This window comes from Capricornis sumatraensis, chromosome 7 (assembly GCF_032405125.1).
Source record: "Capricornis sumatraensis isolate serow.1 chromosome 7, serow.2, whole genome shotgun sequence".
NCBI lineage: Eukaryota > Metazoa > Chordata > Mammalia > Artiodactyla > Bovidae > Capricornis > Capricornis sumatraensis.
This window is the reverse complement of record NC_091075.1, coordinates 87,324,068-87,340,575: the sequence shown is the minus strand read 5'-3', so window position 1 is coordinate 87,340,575 and position 16,508 is coordinate 87,324,068. Positions and strand designations below refer to the sequence as shown.

General features: G+C 37.9%; 1 protein-coding gene across 2 annotated transcripts in view; it reads left to right on the top strand.

Moving 5' to 3' along the window:
- The window catches only part of LOC138082029 (UDP-glucuronosyltransferase 2C1-like), a 35,313-nt gene extending 19,380 nt beyond the window's left edge, over window positions 1-15,933 (top strand). For both annotated transcript variants that reach the window (XM_068975240.1, XM_068975242.1), the window contains exons 4-6: window positions 6,374-6,461; window positions 9,357-9,576; window positions 15,423-15,933. In XM_068975240.1, coding sequence (XP_068831341.1) covers window positions 6,374-6,461; window positions 9,357-9,576; window positions 15,423-15,702 — 588 coding nt within the window. In that variant the 3' untranslated portion in view covers window positions 15,703-15,933. The remainder of the gene's footprint in view (window positions 1-6,373; window positions 6,462-9,356; window positions 9,577-15,422) is intronic.
- The last annotated feature ends 575 nt before the right edge of the window (window positions 15,934-16,508 follow it).

Here is a 16,508-nt window from a genome sequence, read left to right as displayed (position 1 = left end):
CATGTGGATTCTCCAGGCAAGAATACTGGAGTTAGTTGCCATGCCTTCTTCCAGGGGATCTTACCAACACAGGGATGAATCCTGGTCTCCCACACTGCAGGCAGATTCTTTACCACCTGAGCCAACAGAGAAGCCCAGACAAAAGTAATTCATTGCATGAAAGATATTTTCACTAAGATGATCAGCAAATTTCTCATCAGAAACCCTGGAATCCAGAAGGCAGTAGATTGATAAATTCCAACTGCTGAAAGGAAAAAAAAAAAAAAAAGTGTCAACTGAGAATTTTATCAGGCAAAATTTTCTTCAAAGATGAGGTAGAAATTAAGACATTACTAGAAAAACAAAAGCTGGCATACATTATTACCACTAGACTCTGTCAATAAAAACATGCAAACAGGACTCTTTCTGGCTGAAAGGAAAAGCTGCTGGAAAGTAACACAAACCATATGAAGAAATAAATAGCTTCAGTAAAGGTAAAAACAAAGGTAATTTTAAAAGCTGGTATCATTCTAATTTTGGTTGTGAGTGAAAGTCAGTTAGTTGTGTCAGACTCTTTGTGACCCCATAGACTATACAGTCCATGGAACTCTTCAGGCCACAATACTGGAGTGGGTAGCACTTCTCCAGGGGATCTTCTTCCCTGGAGAAGGGATCTTCCCAACTCAGGAATCAAACCCAGGAATCTTCCCAACTCAGGAATCAAACCCAGGAATCTTCCCAACCCAGAAATCAAACCCAGGTCTCCTGCTCTGTAGGCAGATTCTTTACCAGCTGAGCCACAAGGGAAGCCCTCCCACCTGCCAGATGGTGGTCAAAAAAGTATTAAAAGAAAAAGCCAAACAGGACAAAGCAAAAGTCATTGTTTTCCTGGACTTTTGGTTGTAAGGTCATTTTTTTTTAAATGTTCTCAATACTTTTAAAAATACATAAAAATGATTATTAATTTATATAATTAGGAACACTGATTAAATATGTAATTTATGACATCAATTACAGGAAGGCTTTGATGGAAATATTAAGGAGCAGAGTTTTTGTATGTTTTGAAGTTAAGAATAGGTCAAAGAATAAATCCCAAGAACAATTAAAAATAGTTTTTAAATTAGTGAAACAGAAGAGATTGAAACAAGAGATGCAGAGGAAGCAGGGATCAGAGGGAAATTTATAGGTAAATGTGCTTAACTTTAGAATGAAGAAAGACCTAAAATCAATAACCTAATATCATACCTTGCTGCTGCTGCTGCTAAGTCGCTTCAGTCGTGTCCGACTCTGTGTGACACCAGAGATGGCAGCCCACCAGGCTCCCCCGTCCCTGGGATTCTCCAGGCAAGAACACTGGAGTGGGTTGCCATTTCCTTCTCCAATGCATGAAAGTGAAAAGTGAAAGTGAAGTCACTCAGTCGTGTCCAACTCTTAGCGACCCCATGGACTGCAGCCTACCAGGCTCCTCTGTCCGTGGGATTTTCCATGCAAAAGTACTGGAGTGGGTTGCCATTGCCTTCTCTGATATCATACCTTAAAGAACTATAAAAAAAAGTGAAACTATACCCAAAGTTGGTAGAAAGAAATAATGAAGATTAGCGCAGAGATAAAAGAAAGTTAAAAGAAATAGCAAATCAATAAAACTGAAAGCTACTTCATTGAAATGATCAGCAAATTATCAAAACATTAGCTAAACTGGAAAAAGGGGAAAAAAAATAAATGAAAATAGTTCAAGCCAGAAATGAACCTAGAGAGATTACTAATGGTTTTATAGATATGAAAAGGATTATAAGAAACTATGATGGAAGTGCAGCCGAGATGGCAGAGTAGGAAGACTCTGAGCTTGCTTCCCTCTGGCATACCAAAGAGCAATAATTTATTGCTCTCATTAACTATTAATGAGGATACCCAGAAGACTAGCAGAAAAGACCTTGAATCCACATGCAAAGGAAGCAAACTGAATGGTCACCTTGTGACATATACAAAAAATCAAGTCAAAAATCTATCAGAGGGTTTTGAAGTAAAATGACAGCACTTTTACAAGAAAATCCTAAGGGAAAATTTCACCATGGTGGATTCTGCTTTCATAGGTAAGACACCAAATGCAAAAGCAGAAATAAAAAATATATAGACTTCTTTGAATTAAGAACTTTGTGCATCAAAAGACACTATTAAGAAAGTGAGATAAAATATGCAGATTGTGAGAAAATCTTTTCAAATTATGTATCTGATAAGGAATGAATGTGCACAATACATAAAAAACTGCTACAACTCAATAACAATGACAACAACAACAAAAATCTAACTGAAAAATGAAAAATTACTTGAATAGACTTTTACAAAGAAGATACAAAAAGTCAAAAGTATATGAAAAGAAGCTCATTTATCATTATGGAAATGCAAATCAAAGGCACATAGAAATAATACCACTCATTGAGATAGCTATTATCAGAAAAGAAAAAAAAAAAAAGGAAAATAATAAGTGTTGGTGAGAAGTGGTAACAAGTTGGTAAGTTGGTAACAAGTGTTGGTGAGAAGAAAATAACAAGTGTTGGTTCTCTACTAACAAGTGTAGGTAGAGAAATGGAACTTGGTGTACTGCTACTAGGAGTGAAAAATGATGCATCTGCTGTGGAAAACATTCCTGTGGTTTCTTGCAAAGTTAAACATAGGATCATATGACCTAGAAATTCTAAACTTGGTCCATGTATTGAAAGGAATTTAAACCAGGGATTAAAACAGATATTTGTACATCAATAATCATACCCATTTGAATGTAAAGTTCAAAAGAATAGCAAGAGGAGATAAGAAACCCTGCCTCAGTGATCAAGGCAAAGAAATAGAGGAAAACAATAGAATGGGAAAGTCTAGAGGTCACTTCAAGAAAATTAGAGCTACCAAGACAACATTTCATGCTAAGATGGGTACAATAAAAGACAGAAATGGTATGGACCTAACAGAAGCAGAAGATATTAAGAAGAGGTGGCAAATACACAGAAGAACTGTACGAAAAAGATATTCATGACCCAGATAATCATGAGTTGTGATCACCAACCTAGAGCCAGACATTCTGGAATGTGAAGTCAAGTGGGCCTTAGGAAGCATCGCTACAAACAAAGCTAGTGGATGTGATGGAATTCCGGTTGAGCTATTTCAAATCCTGAAAGATGATGCTGTGAAAGTGCTGCACTCAATATGCCAGCAAATTTGGAAAACTCAGCAGTGGCAACAGGACTGGAAAATGTCAGTTTTCATTCTGATCCCAAAGAAAGGCAATGCCAAAGAATACTCAAACTACTGCAGAATTGTACTCATCTCACATGCTGGGAAAGTAATTCTCAAAATTCTCCAAGCCAGGCTTCAACAGTACATGACCTGTGAACTTCCAGATGTTCAAGCTGGTTTTAGAAATGGCAGAAGAATCAGAGATCAAATTGCCAACATCCTTTGGATTCTTGAAAAAGCAAGAGAATTCCAGAAAAACATCTATGTCTGCTTTATTGGCTATGCCAAAGCCTTTGATTGTGTTCAGTTCAGTTCAGTCACTCAGTCGTGTCCAACTCTTTGTGACCCCATGAACCGCAGCATGCCAGGCCTCCCTGTCCATGACCAACTCTCAGAGTCCACCCAAACCCATGTCCATCGAGTCAGTGATGCCATCCAACCATCTCTTCCTCTGTCATCCCCTTCTCCTCTTGCCCTCAATCTTTCCCAGCATGAGGGTCTTTTCAAATGAGTCAGCTCTTCTCATCAGGTGGCCAAAGTATTGGAGTTTCAGCTTCAGCATCAGTCCTTCCAATGAACACCCAGGACTGATCTCCTTTAGAACGGACTGGTTGGATCTCCTTGCAGTCCAAGGGACTCTCAAGAGTCTTCTCCAACACCACAGTTTATTGTGATCCACACAGTCAAAGGCTTTGGCATAGTCAATAAAGCAGAAATAGATGTTTTTTTCAGGAACTCTCTTGGTTGTGTGGATCACCACAAACTCTGGAAAATTCTTAGATGGGAATACCAAACCACCTGACTGACCTCTTGAGAAATATGTATGCAGGTCAGGAAGCAACAGTTAGAACTGGACATGGAACAACAGACTGCTTCCAAAAAAGGAAAGGAATACGTCAAGGCTGTATATTGTCACCATGCTTATTTAACTTTTATGCAGAATACATCATGAGAAACGCTGGGCTGGAGGAAGCACAACCTGGAATCAAGATTGCTGGGAGAAATATCAATAATCTCAGATATGCAGATAACACCATCCTTATGGCAGAAAGTGAAGAAATAAAGAGCCTCTTGAAGAAAGTGAAAGAGGAAAATGAAAAAGTTGACCTAAAACTCAACATTCAGAAAGCTAAGATCATGGTATCTGGTCCTATCACTTCATGGCAAATAGATGTTTCCACTTCATGGAAACAGTGGCAACATTGGCAGACTTTATTTTCTTGGGCTCCAAAATCACTGCACACGGTGACTGCAGTCTTGAAATTAAAAGATGCTTACCCCTTGAAAGAAAAGCTATGATCAACCTAGACAGCATATTAAAAAGCAAGAGACATTACTTAGCCAACAAAGATCCATCTAGTCAAAGCTATGATTTTTCCATTAGTCGTGTATGGATGTGAGAATTTGACTATAAAGAGCACTGAAGAACTGATGCTTTTGAATTGTGATGTTGGAGAAGACTCTTGTGAGTCCCTTGGACTGCAAGGAGAGCCAACCAGTCCATTCTAAAGGAAATCAGTCCTGAATATTCATTGGAAGGACTGATGCTAAAGCTGAAATTCCAATACTTTGGCCACCTGATGCCAAGAACTGACTCGTTTGAAAAGACCCTGATGCTGGGAAAAATTTAGGGCAGGAGGAGAAGGGGATGGAAGAGGATGAGATGGTTGGATGGCATCACCAACTCAATGGACATGAGTTTGAGTAAACTCTGGGAGTTGGCGATGGACAGGGAAGCCTGGCCTGCTGCAGTCCATCCAGTCACACAGAATCAGATGAGACTGAGTGACTTAAATGAACTGAACTGAACTGAATCATAGCAACAATATTAATGATAGCAAAATGAATGGATAAAGAACTTTTTTTTAAATAAGAATATAGTTGCTTTACAATGCTGTATTAGCTTCTACTGTACAGCAAAGTGAATCAGCTATATGTATACATATATCCCATCTTTAGTGGATTTCATTCAAATTTAGGTCACCACAGAGCATTGATTAGAGTTCCCTATGCTTTACAAGAGGTTCTCCATAGTTACCTATATTATACATAGTATCACTAGTGTATATATGTCAATCCCTATCTCTCAATTTATCCCACCTGATTTCCCCCTTGGTATCCATACTTTTGTTCTCTATGCCTGTGTCTCTATTTCTGCTTTGCAATATATATATGTAGGCTTCCCCGGTGGTCAGACAGTAAAGAATCCACATTCAATCCAAGAGACCTAGGTTCAATCCCTGAGTTGGGATGATCCCTTGGAGAAGGGCATGGCAACCCACTCCAGTATTATTGCCTGGAGAATCCCTATGGACAGAGCAGCCTAGTGTGCTACAGTTCATAGGGCCTCAAAGAGGTGGACATGACTGAGCGACTAAGAACCCGTGTATGTATATATATGTATATATAATGAAACATTATTCAACCTTAAAAAAGAAAGGAAATTCTGATATGTTGCAAGATCCATGAACTGTGAAATAAAATAATGCTAAGTCAGTGGAAGACAAATATAACATGGTTCCACTTGTACTTGTTACCAAAGTAATCAAATTTATAGAGACAGAAAGTAGAACAGAAGTTATCAGGGGCTAGGGAGTGAGAGGAATAGGGAGTTATTTAATGATACAGAACTGACATGAAGGATGATGAAAATATTCAGTGTGCAGATAGAGTTGATGGTTACACACCATAGTGGATGCTTTTAATGCCACCAGACACAATAGCTACAATACTTTAAAATGAAAAATATCATTACCAATATTTTACTATATGAGTTTCTGTTACTGGTAACTATATTAAAAAAAAGATCAAAAGAGGTGAATAATATCCCTTCCTTTTGCCTCTGAAAATTTTGTTTCAAAAATCCCCTTACCAGAGTAGCCTAGTAATATCAGTATGTTGTTGTTTCAGATATAGATTGTCATTTTTCTTCATCTACAAGTTAGATTTAATCCAAGGACGATAACCTATTGACTAGGATTGTTTCAAGCCTTAGAAAATATGGTTGTCGTGTCAATGGCTTAAAAACACTCATTACCTAATAACTTAGGGCCTCAGCTTGCTTGTTTATTACCTGGAGGCATCAGACCTGATTAATCTTTGGTTAACTGCTTTCTTTTGACAGGATTTGATTCTAAAAATCTTCTAATAAAGACATTTCTCTTAATAGGTTCTGTGGAGATACACAGGAAAGAAACCAGAAACATTAGGAGCCAACACTCGACTATACAAATGGATTCCACAGAATGATCTTCTTGGTAAGACCAAAGAAAGAAAAATAAACAGAGATGAATGAGGGATAATGTGAATGATTGCTCAATAACAGATAAATCCAACAAATTTGTATTTAAAATAACAACAACAAAAAAAAGCTTTAATGTTTTCTTCACATTTCTTCTGGAGTTTGTAAAAGATTATTTCTGACATTTCTTAAAGACTAAGACAAACTTTATTCAAAACCATCATGTTAAGTATAGTTATTAGTGCAATGGACTTTTATAATATGACAGAGAGCCTGGATTAAATGCTGCATGCAGAAAGGAAAATAGGAGAATTTACACAAGAGAGTATAGTGAGTGGAAGTTCATTGTATGGAAAATTAGAAAGAGGACATGTCAGGTGCAAAGGAACAGTCTAGCAAAACTAACCTAATTAGATTCTTACTGAAGGCACGTTAAGGTCATCACGTATCACTTGGGGGATAGTGAAAGAAGAGGTGACAGCTATAAAAGATGATCAGACATCAAGACTGATCTGTTAAACTGACTTAGTAGAGTGCTTGCTAAAATTGGGCAAGGCAGAGATAAAGTAGAACCAAAATCAAATTCTAGTGGAGAAGAATTCAGGGAATTCTGACTAGAATTTGGTCAAGGATCTTTGTCAAACTGTAACACAAATATCAAATTTATAATTCTCTCATTTATGATATAGTCTCTCCCTCCTGAGAATCAAAGTCAAATAAAGTATCTTTATATCAGGCTCCCATTAACTTTTGAATAGAATATTGCAGAAACCTCCTGATTCTCTTCATCCATTTTATACCACTTCTCTTCTCTTTTGCCTACTACAACCATATGGAAAAAAAAAATCTGGCAAACCATTTCACCACCCATAATACAAATGGTTCTCTATACTATAGAGTTAAATGCTTAAACAGAGTACACATGTAATTGCTGTAGCCTTTTTGAATGATGCACTCAATATGCCAGCAAATTTGGAAAATGCAGCAGTGGCCACAGGACTGGAAAAGGTCAGTTTTCATTCCAATCCGAAAGAAAGGCAATGCCAAAGAATGCTCAAGTGAAAGTGAAAGTGAAGTCGGTCATTCGTGTCTGACTCTTTGAGACCCCATAGACTCCAGGTTCCTCCGTCTATGGGATTTTCTAGGCAAGAGTACTGGAGTGGGTTGCCATTTCCTTCTCCAAGAAGGCTCAAACTATCACACAATTGCACTCATCTCACATGCTAGTAAAATAATGCTTAAAATTATCCAAGCCTTCTACAAGCAAGGCTTCAACAATACGTGAACTGTGAACTTCCATATATTTAAACTGGTTAAAGAAAAGGCAGAGGAATAAAAGATCAAATTGCCAACATCTGTTGAATCATAGAAAAAGCAAGAGTTCCAGAAAAACCTCTATTTCTGCTTTATTGACTATGCCAAAACCTTTAACTGTGTGGATCACAATAAACTGTGGAAAATTCTGAAAAAGATGGGCATACCAGACCGCCTGACCTGCCTCTTGAGAAATCTGTACAGGTCAGGAAGCAACAGTTAATACTGGACACGGAACAACAGATTGCTTCCAAAAATGGAAAGGAGTACATCAAGGCTGTATGTTGTCACCATGCTTATTTAACTTATATGCAGAATACATCATGAGAAATGCTGGAATGGTTGAAGCACAAGCTGGAATCAAGATTGCTGGGAGAAATATCAATAATCTCAGATATGCAGATGATACCACCCTTATGGCAGAAAGTGAAGAAGAACTAAAGAGCCTGTTGATGAAAGTAAAAGAGGAGAGTGAAAAAGTTGACCTAAAACTCAACATTCAGAAAACTAAGATCATGGCATCTGGTCTCATCACTTCATGGCAAATAGATGGGGAAACAGTGCAAACAGTGTCAGACTTTATTTTTGGGGTCTCCAAAATCATTGCAGATGGTTTTGCAGCCATGAAATTAAAAGATGCTTACTCCTTGAAAGAAAAGTTATGATCAACCTAGACAGCATATTAAAAAGCAGAGACATTACTTTGCTGACAAAGGTCCATCTAGTCAAGGCTATGGTTTTTCCAGTAGTCATGTATAGATATGAGAGCTTGACTATAAAGAAAGCAGAGCACTGAAGAATTGATGCTTTTGAATTGTGGTGTTGGAGAAGACTCTTGTGAGTCCCTTAGACTGCAAGGAGATCCAACCAGTCCATCCTAAATGAAATCAGTCCTGAATATTCATTGGAAGGACTGATGCTGAAGCTGAAACTCCAATACTTGGCCACCTGATGCGAAGAACTGACTCATTTGAAAAGACCTTAATACTGGGAAAGATTGAAGGCAGGAGGTGAAGGGGATGACAGAGGATGATGTTTGGATGGCATCACCGATGCAATGGACATGAGTTTGAGTAAACTCCGGGAGTTGGTGATGGACAGGGAAGCCTGGTGAGCTGCAGTCCATGGCGTCGCAAAGAGTCGGACATGACTGAGCAACTGAACTGAACTGAACTGATGCTAACATTCTGGTATGGAAACCCTGCAAATCTCACCACCCCTTTCCCATCAACAAAAGTATTTTCCCACTAACAAAAATATTTGGTTTCTTCAGTCCCTCCATTCTTTTTTATTGATGTATTCTCCTTCCAATAACTTGTCAAATGACAAGTACTCTTCATTATTTATTCTGCAGGAAAATTCTCAGTTGTCTGTAGAATGACTTACTTGCTGGAATCACTAATTATACTTAGCCTGGAGTAATTAATTGCTACTTTCTTTGGAGCCTATAAGAATTTATATGAGGCCTCAGGGCACAGAATTATATAGAAGATGTCACTTAATAGAATTAATGATTTATGAAGGTATCATGATTTTCTGTTTCTGACACTCTTACAACTTAGAATAATATATATATATTTTTAATTTTAATCTTTAGGTCATCCAAAAACCAGAGCTTTTATCACTCACTGTGGAACCAATGGGATCTATGAAGCTATTTACCACGGAGTCCCTATGATTGGAATTCCTATGTTTGGTGATCAGCATGATAATGTTGCTCGTATGAAAGCCAAAGGCGCAGCTGTTGAAGTAGACTTGCAAAGAATGACAAGTGCAGATCTGCTTCACGCTTTGAAAGCAGTTATTAACAACCCTTCGTGAGTAGATAATATATTCTTTTCTAAGAAGAAACATCTTGTTTATTGAAGAATAATCAGTTTCATAAATTTTTAAATTGACAACTTTTACATAATCACCAGCTCATACCTAATAGCAAATTAGATTATTTTATGTTTCCTAAATTTTGTGAAGGTACTTTGTCACCTACCACTAATGAGTGATAGACTACAATCTTGAACAAATACTACATTTATTTAAAGAAAATAAGCTATTGTTGAAAAGATACAAATTTTTATTAATAGCAGTACTTTTATTTCTTAAAAATTGCAGATATTATCACTATAAAGAGTTTAGGCAATATGACAAAAACAAAGGTAAATAAAAATAAAAACTCACTCAACTCTCCTCATGTAGCTATAATCAATGACAGTTTAGAAACTTCTGCTATTTCCTTGTGCTAATTTATAAATAGAAAATAATATAAAGAATTTTGTTTAAAAATAGGACTATATTTGTTAGTTAAAAATTTCTTATATTGGTAGATTTTAAATTAAAACCAGAGAAAGAGAATGAAGGAAAATTGAAAGATCCAAGGGAGGTAGAGAAGACCCCAGCCTCCTCATTCCCTGACAAAGAACAACAATTAGACACTATTCATGAACAAAATCATTTCTGGGAGTACCCTTAAAGCCATATAAGAAATTTTAGCAACAGAGTAGAACAAAAAAACTGAGATAAATCACACAAGAACAGAATGATGACAGTTTTATTTTACCAGCATCATCCCCCAAGCCAGCATTACTCATCACCAAGACAGAACTTTCAGCTAGAAAGAGTTCCTTGGCAGAAAATGAAGAATGAGTTGAGTGACCAATTTCTAAGGCCTTCTGGGGCACAGAAATAGAAAAAAAAAATTACAAATTTGTGTGAAGCCACAAGAGATCACAAACAGCCAAAGCAATCCCAAGAAATAATGAAGTTGGAGGCATCCCACTTCTTATTTCAAACTGTACTACAAAGCTATAGTAATTTTTTAAAAATGTCATTGGAATAAAAATAGGCATACAGACCAATGGAAAGGATTGGGAGCCCTGAAATGAACCCTCATATGTAAAGCTGAAAATATTTGAAAAAAAAAGTGAAGAATACTCAATAGGAAAAGTGTTATCTATCCAATAAGTAGTACTGGGGAAACTAAATAATTATATGCAGGAGAATGAAATTTGGACCCCCATATTACATTACCTATAAAAATTGACTAGAAATAAACTAAAGACTTAAGCAAAATACCTGAAATCATAAAGCTGCTAACTGAAAACAGGAGGGAAAGTTACTTGACAAGTGTCTTAGAAACAAATTTTGGGATATAACACCAAAAATACAAGGAACCAATGCAAAGCTCAATAGGTGGGGCTATATCAAGCTCAAAAACTTCTGCACAGTAAAATAAATTATCTATAGAATGAAAGGGAATCTACAAAATTGGAGAACATTTTGAAAAGTATACATCTGATAAGAGATTAATATACAAATGATATGAGACTCATTGCTGCTGCTGCTAAGTCGCGTCAGTCGTGTCCGACTCTGTGTGACCCCATAGACGGCAGCCCACCAGGCTCCTCTGTCCCTGGGATTCTCCAGGCAAGAACACTGGAGTGGGTTGCCATTTCCTTCTCCAATGCATGAAAGTGAAAAGTGGAAGTCAAGTCACTCAGTCATGTCCGAATCTTCCTGACTCCATGGACTGCAGCCTACCAGGCCCATGGGATTTTCCAGGCAAGAGTACTGGAGTGGGTTGCCATTGCCTTCGCCAAAGTAAGTCATTACTCAATAGCAAAAATAAAAATAAAAATAATGAGCAGAGGTACTGAATAGAGATTTTCCCAAAGAAGACATGCAAATGGCCAACAGGTACATGAAAAGGGGCTTCATGTCACTAAGCATCAGGAAATACAAATCAAAATCCCACCTCATACCTGTTACAATTGTTGTTGATGCTGTTCATTCACTAAGTTGTGTCCAACTCTATGACCCTATGGACTGCAGCATGCCAGGCTCCTCTGTCCTCCACTATCTCCCAAAGTTTGCTCAAATTCATGTTCATTGAGTTGGTGATGCTATCTAACCATCTCATCCCCTGCCGCCCCGTTCTCCTTTTGCCTTCAATCAGTGCCAGTATCAGGGTTTCTTCTAATGAGTTGGCTCTTTGCATCAGGTGACCACAGTATTGGAGCTTCAGCTTCAGCATCAGCCCTTCCACTGAATATTCAGAGTTGATTTCCTTAAGATTGACTGATTTGATCTCCTTGTAGCCCAAGAGGCTCTCAAGAATCTTCTCTAGCACCACAATTAAAAGCATCAACTCTTTGGTGCTCAGCCTTCTTTATGGTCCAGTGGTAAAGAATCCATGTGTCAATGCAGGTGCCACAGGAGATGCAGGTTCAATCCCTGAGTTGAGAAGATTCCTTGGAGTAGAAAATGGCAACCCACTCCACTATTCTTGCTTGGAAAATTCCTTGGACAAAGGAGCCTGGTGGGTTACAGTCCATGGAGTCTCAAAGAGCCAGACTTGACTGAGCACACGTGCACAAAATAACATTCACGCATGACTACTGGAAAAATCATAGCTTTGACAATGTGGACCTTTGTTGGCAAAGTGATATCTCTGCTTTGTAATACACTGTCTAGGTTTATCATAGTTTTCCTTCCAAGGAACAAGCTTCTTTTAATTTCATGGCTGCAGTCACTGTCCAGTGATTTTGGAGCCCAAGAAAATTAAAGCTACCACTGCTTCCAATTGTTCCCCTTCTATTTGACATGAAGTGATGGAACTGGATGCCGTGATCTTAGTTTTTTGAATATTGAGTTTCAAACCAGTTTGAAACTGTTAGAAAGGCCATCATCAAAACACAAGGTCTAAGAGGTATTGGTGAGGATGTTGGAAAAGAGGAACTCCAGTGCACTCCAGGTGAGAATGTAATTTAATACAGCCCTTATGGAAATTAGTATGGGAACTCCTCAAAAGATTAGCAATAGTACAACTAGACGATCCACTGGAGAAGGGATAGGCTACCCACTCCAGTATTCCTGGGCTTCCCCTGTGGCACAGCTAGTAAAGAATCTGCCTGCAGTGTGGCAGAGCTGGGTCCAGTCCCTGGGTTGAGAAGATCCCCTAGAGAAGGAAAAGACTACCCACTCCATTATTCTGGCCTAGAGAATCCCATAGACTGTATAGACCATGGGGTAGCAAAGAGTTGGACACGACTGAACGACTTTCAGCGACTTTCACTCACTGAGACTGAGTAATCTCACTTCTGAATATGTATCTAAGGAAATGAAAACAGGATGTGGAAGAGATGTCTTCACCCCAGTGCTAATTGCAGCATGATTCACAATAATGAAGATATGACTAAAACCTAGTATTTGTCAGTGGATGAATAAAGAAGATGTGGTATACATATGTAAAGGAACATTATTCAGCAAATAGGACAAAGGAAATACTGTCATTTGTGAAACCATGGCACTGTGCCAAGTGAAGTAAGTCAGACAGTGAATGACAAATATTTTTCAATGTCAATTATACATGTAATCTAGAAATTCAAACAGAGAGGAGAATGGTGTTTTCAGGGCCTATGACTTGGGAGACTGGTGAGACAAGCTTTGAATAATAAGGCACAGGTCTGAGTAATAAAATAAATAAGTTCTGGGGGAACTGGTGATTAGCTGTGATCATAACAAATAAATTTTCAATAATAAAAGATTACATTTTATTTATATTTTATGTTTTCATATAAATAAATATATTCTTTGGAAAAGGAAACTATATTAAAATTAAAAGAAGTGCCAGGCTTGGATAAATATTCCTTTAATATCAGATAAATTCATACTAAAATTTTTGTATAAATCTATAAATAAGTATTGACATTAAAGATTAAAATAATTTTTTAAATATTTCATTTTTTTCAATATTGAATGACTTTTCACTATGAAGTCAATTAACGTCCTACAGTATCTCTCTTTTTGGTTTAACTTATTTTTAACTGGAGAATAATTGCTTTACAATGTCATATTGGTTAGTACCGTACAACAATGTGAATTATCCTTAAGTATACACATATTCCCTCCCTCTTGAGTCACCCTCTGACCCCCATCCCATCCCATCTCTGTGTCTGTGTGTGTTCCTCAGTCATGTCTGAGTCTTTGTGACCCCATGGACTGCAGCCCGTCAGGCTCCTCTGTCCGTGGAAATCTCCAGGCAAGATTACTGGAGTGGGTTGCCATTTCCTTCTCCAGAGATCTTCTGACCCAGGGATCAAAACTCAGTCTCCTGCATCTCCTGCATCGTCAGGCAATTTTTTCTTTTTATAACACTGAGCCACCTAGGAAGCCCCACAGCACCAGGCTGAGTTCCCTGTGTTATACAGCAACTTCTAACTGGCTTTATCTAATTTACACATGGTGTCAGTGCTACTCTTTCAGTTCATCCCACCCCCTCCTACCCTGGCTGTATTCACAAGTGTGTTCTCTATGTCGGCATTTCTATCTGATTGTACAACTGGGGTTATCAGTACAATTTTGTCTATGTTCCAATATTAATACATGATATTTGTTTTTCTCTTTCTGACTTACATCACTCTGTATAACAGGCCCCAGGTTCCGTCAGTGTGCTTTAAACATCACATCTTAGATTTGTTTGCTATATTATCAGTGTAATGTTATCAAAGTTGATAACGTGCACATCTTGTCCATGACCACAATTTCCAATATCATTTAGCATTAGTTTCAGATTTATACAGATGCACTTTGTGTTTTATTATAGTTTTTCAATTCATTTTATTAACTTTTTATCTGATAAATATTTTGTTACTGTCTGTCTTGGAACTTCTGTTGATAGTTTGTTTTCCTGAGATGTATTCAGAGATACTTATTCACTATATTCTTGTGTATTTAGAAAGACTTCCCTGGTTTTTTAAAACCAAAGGGGAAAAGGGTTTTGTTTAAGTTTTTCTGGTTTATAGTTCTCTTCCTCAGAACTTTTTACATGCTGTTCCACCATTTTCTACAAGTTAATGTTCCATATTTTCTATCAATGATGACTGCACTTCAGCGTGGCTGAATAATCCCCCTTCTTCACAAACCCAAGGAAATCTTGCTTCTAAGTCAGCCATTCAAAGCCTTAAACCAAAACCCTGGTCTGTTCCTTGACAGAAGTTAGAAGGATTAGTGTTCTAACAATTGCCATCCTTCCATCTCACCACTACATGTGCAGCCCTCGGTAGCCTGAAGCAAAAATTGCAGCATCTATTCAGTCTCAAGCCCTATTTCTTGCCCAGAAGTTCACATGAAGCTTTTTATTTGCATCTGGAATGTCAGGACCATGAAGATCACAGACCAAAACCATTTCCTGTTACTGCTGAAGTCTTATTAACACTGATACTCCAGATCGAACCTGGGGAAGAGTGAAGGGGTGAGAGAAGGATTCCTTTTTCATAGATCTGCCCTCAATGCTGCTTCCTGACACTATCATGTTCCCAATGCCACACTCAGCAAGTGAGATCAAAATTCTATATTGTCAAGCTACATATTAATCCATTCTTATTTCTGTACTTTCAGAATGCTATTTCCAACTGGCAATTATTTTCTCTCCTACCTCCAATAATTACTGAGACTCTAAAGCATCCAACACATTCCAACGATAGGCCATCATATCTAGAAATATCTCAAGAGGAAACAAATTGTCATGTGCTTTCTGTAGTCTCAGTGATTTCATTTATCACATCTTATCATATAATTATGCAATATACTTTAAATAATATACAACAGTTTTAGGTATATGGTGTCCTTAATAAACTTTTCAAGTTGTTATTTATATATTCAATTTTAGCTATAAAGAGAATGCTATGAAGTTATCAAGAATTCATCATGATCAGCCTGTGAAACCCCTGGACCGAGCAGTCTTCTGGGTCGAGTTTGTCATGCGCCACAAAGGAGCCAAGCACCTTCGACCAGCCTTTCATGACCTCACCTGGTACCAGCACCACTCTTTGGATGTGATTGGTTTCCTGCTAGCTTGTGTGGCAACTGTTGTATTCCTGGTCACTAAATGTTGCCTGTTTTGTTGTTGGAAGTTTGGTAAAACTGCAAAGAAGAAAAAGAGAGAGTAGCAATATTATTATTATTTTTTTAGCAGTTGGCCTGGAATCCTTGGAATGGTTCACTGAAGTGACCAGCCATTGATTAGTATAGACCCCTCTCCTACTCCACTGGATTCTTGTCCATTCCTCAGTTTATCAAGCCAAAGATCAAAGACTTACTCCCAAAATATGCCACATGATTCAGAAATAAGTTTTAAAATAATCTATTCTTGAAGTGGAGAATATAAGCAATTAAACAAATGGAAGTTACTACCATTAAAGTCTCAGTGTTTCTTTCATTTATCAATTTCAGCTCAACCAGTTGAGCTGCTGTTTGAGGTCTTAGGAACGTAATGATTAATTCTATTTTCAGTACTGACTGTGTTGAATATTTCCTGAAAATCTAACATGATTTTGGGTTCAGTATATACTCATTATTACTCATTCTCTAAAGAAACTGGACAATGAGTAGTGTAGAGTACACTTTAGCCAGAGCTTCCATTCTAGTCAGGAAGATCAGGAGGCTCAGAGTTTCTACTGCTATACAACACATTTTGCTGCTTGCTGCCTGCTGCCTGCTAAGTCACTTCAGTTGTGTCTGACTCTTTGTGACACCCTGGACTGTAGCCTGCCTGGCTCCACTGTCCATGGGATTCTCCAGGCAAGAATACTGCAGTGGGTTGCCATTCCCTTCTCCAGGGGATCTTCTCAACCCAAAGATCGAACCTGCATCTCTTAGGTCTCCTATATACACAGGCAAGTTCTTTACCACTAGCACCACCTGGGAAGCCCTAAAGCACATTTTACACCATCAATTTTCTTTCAGATGACACATC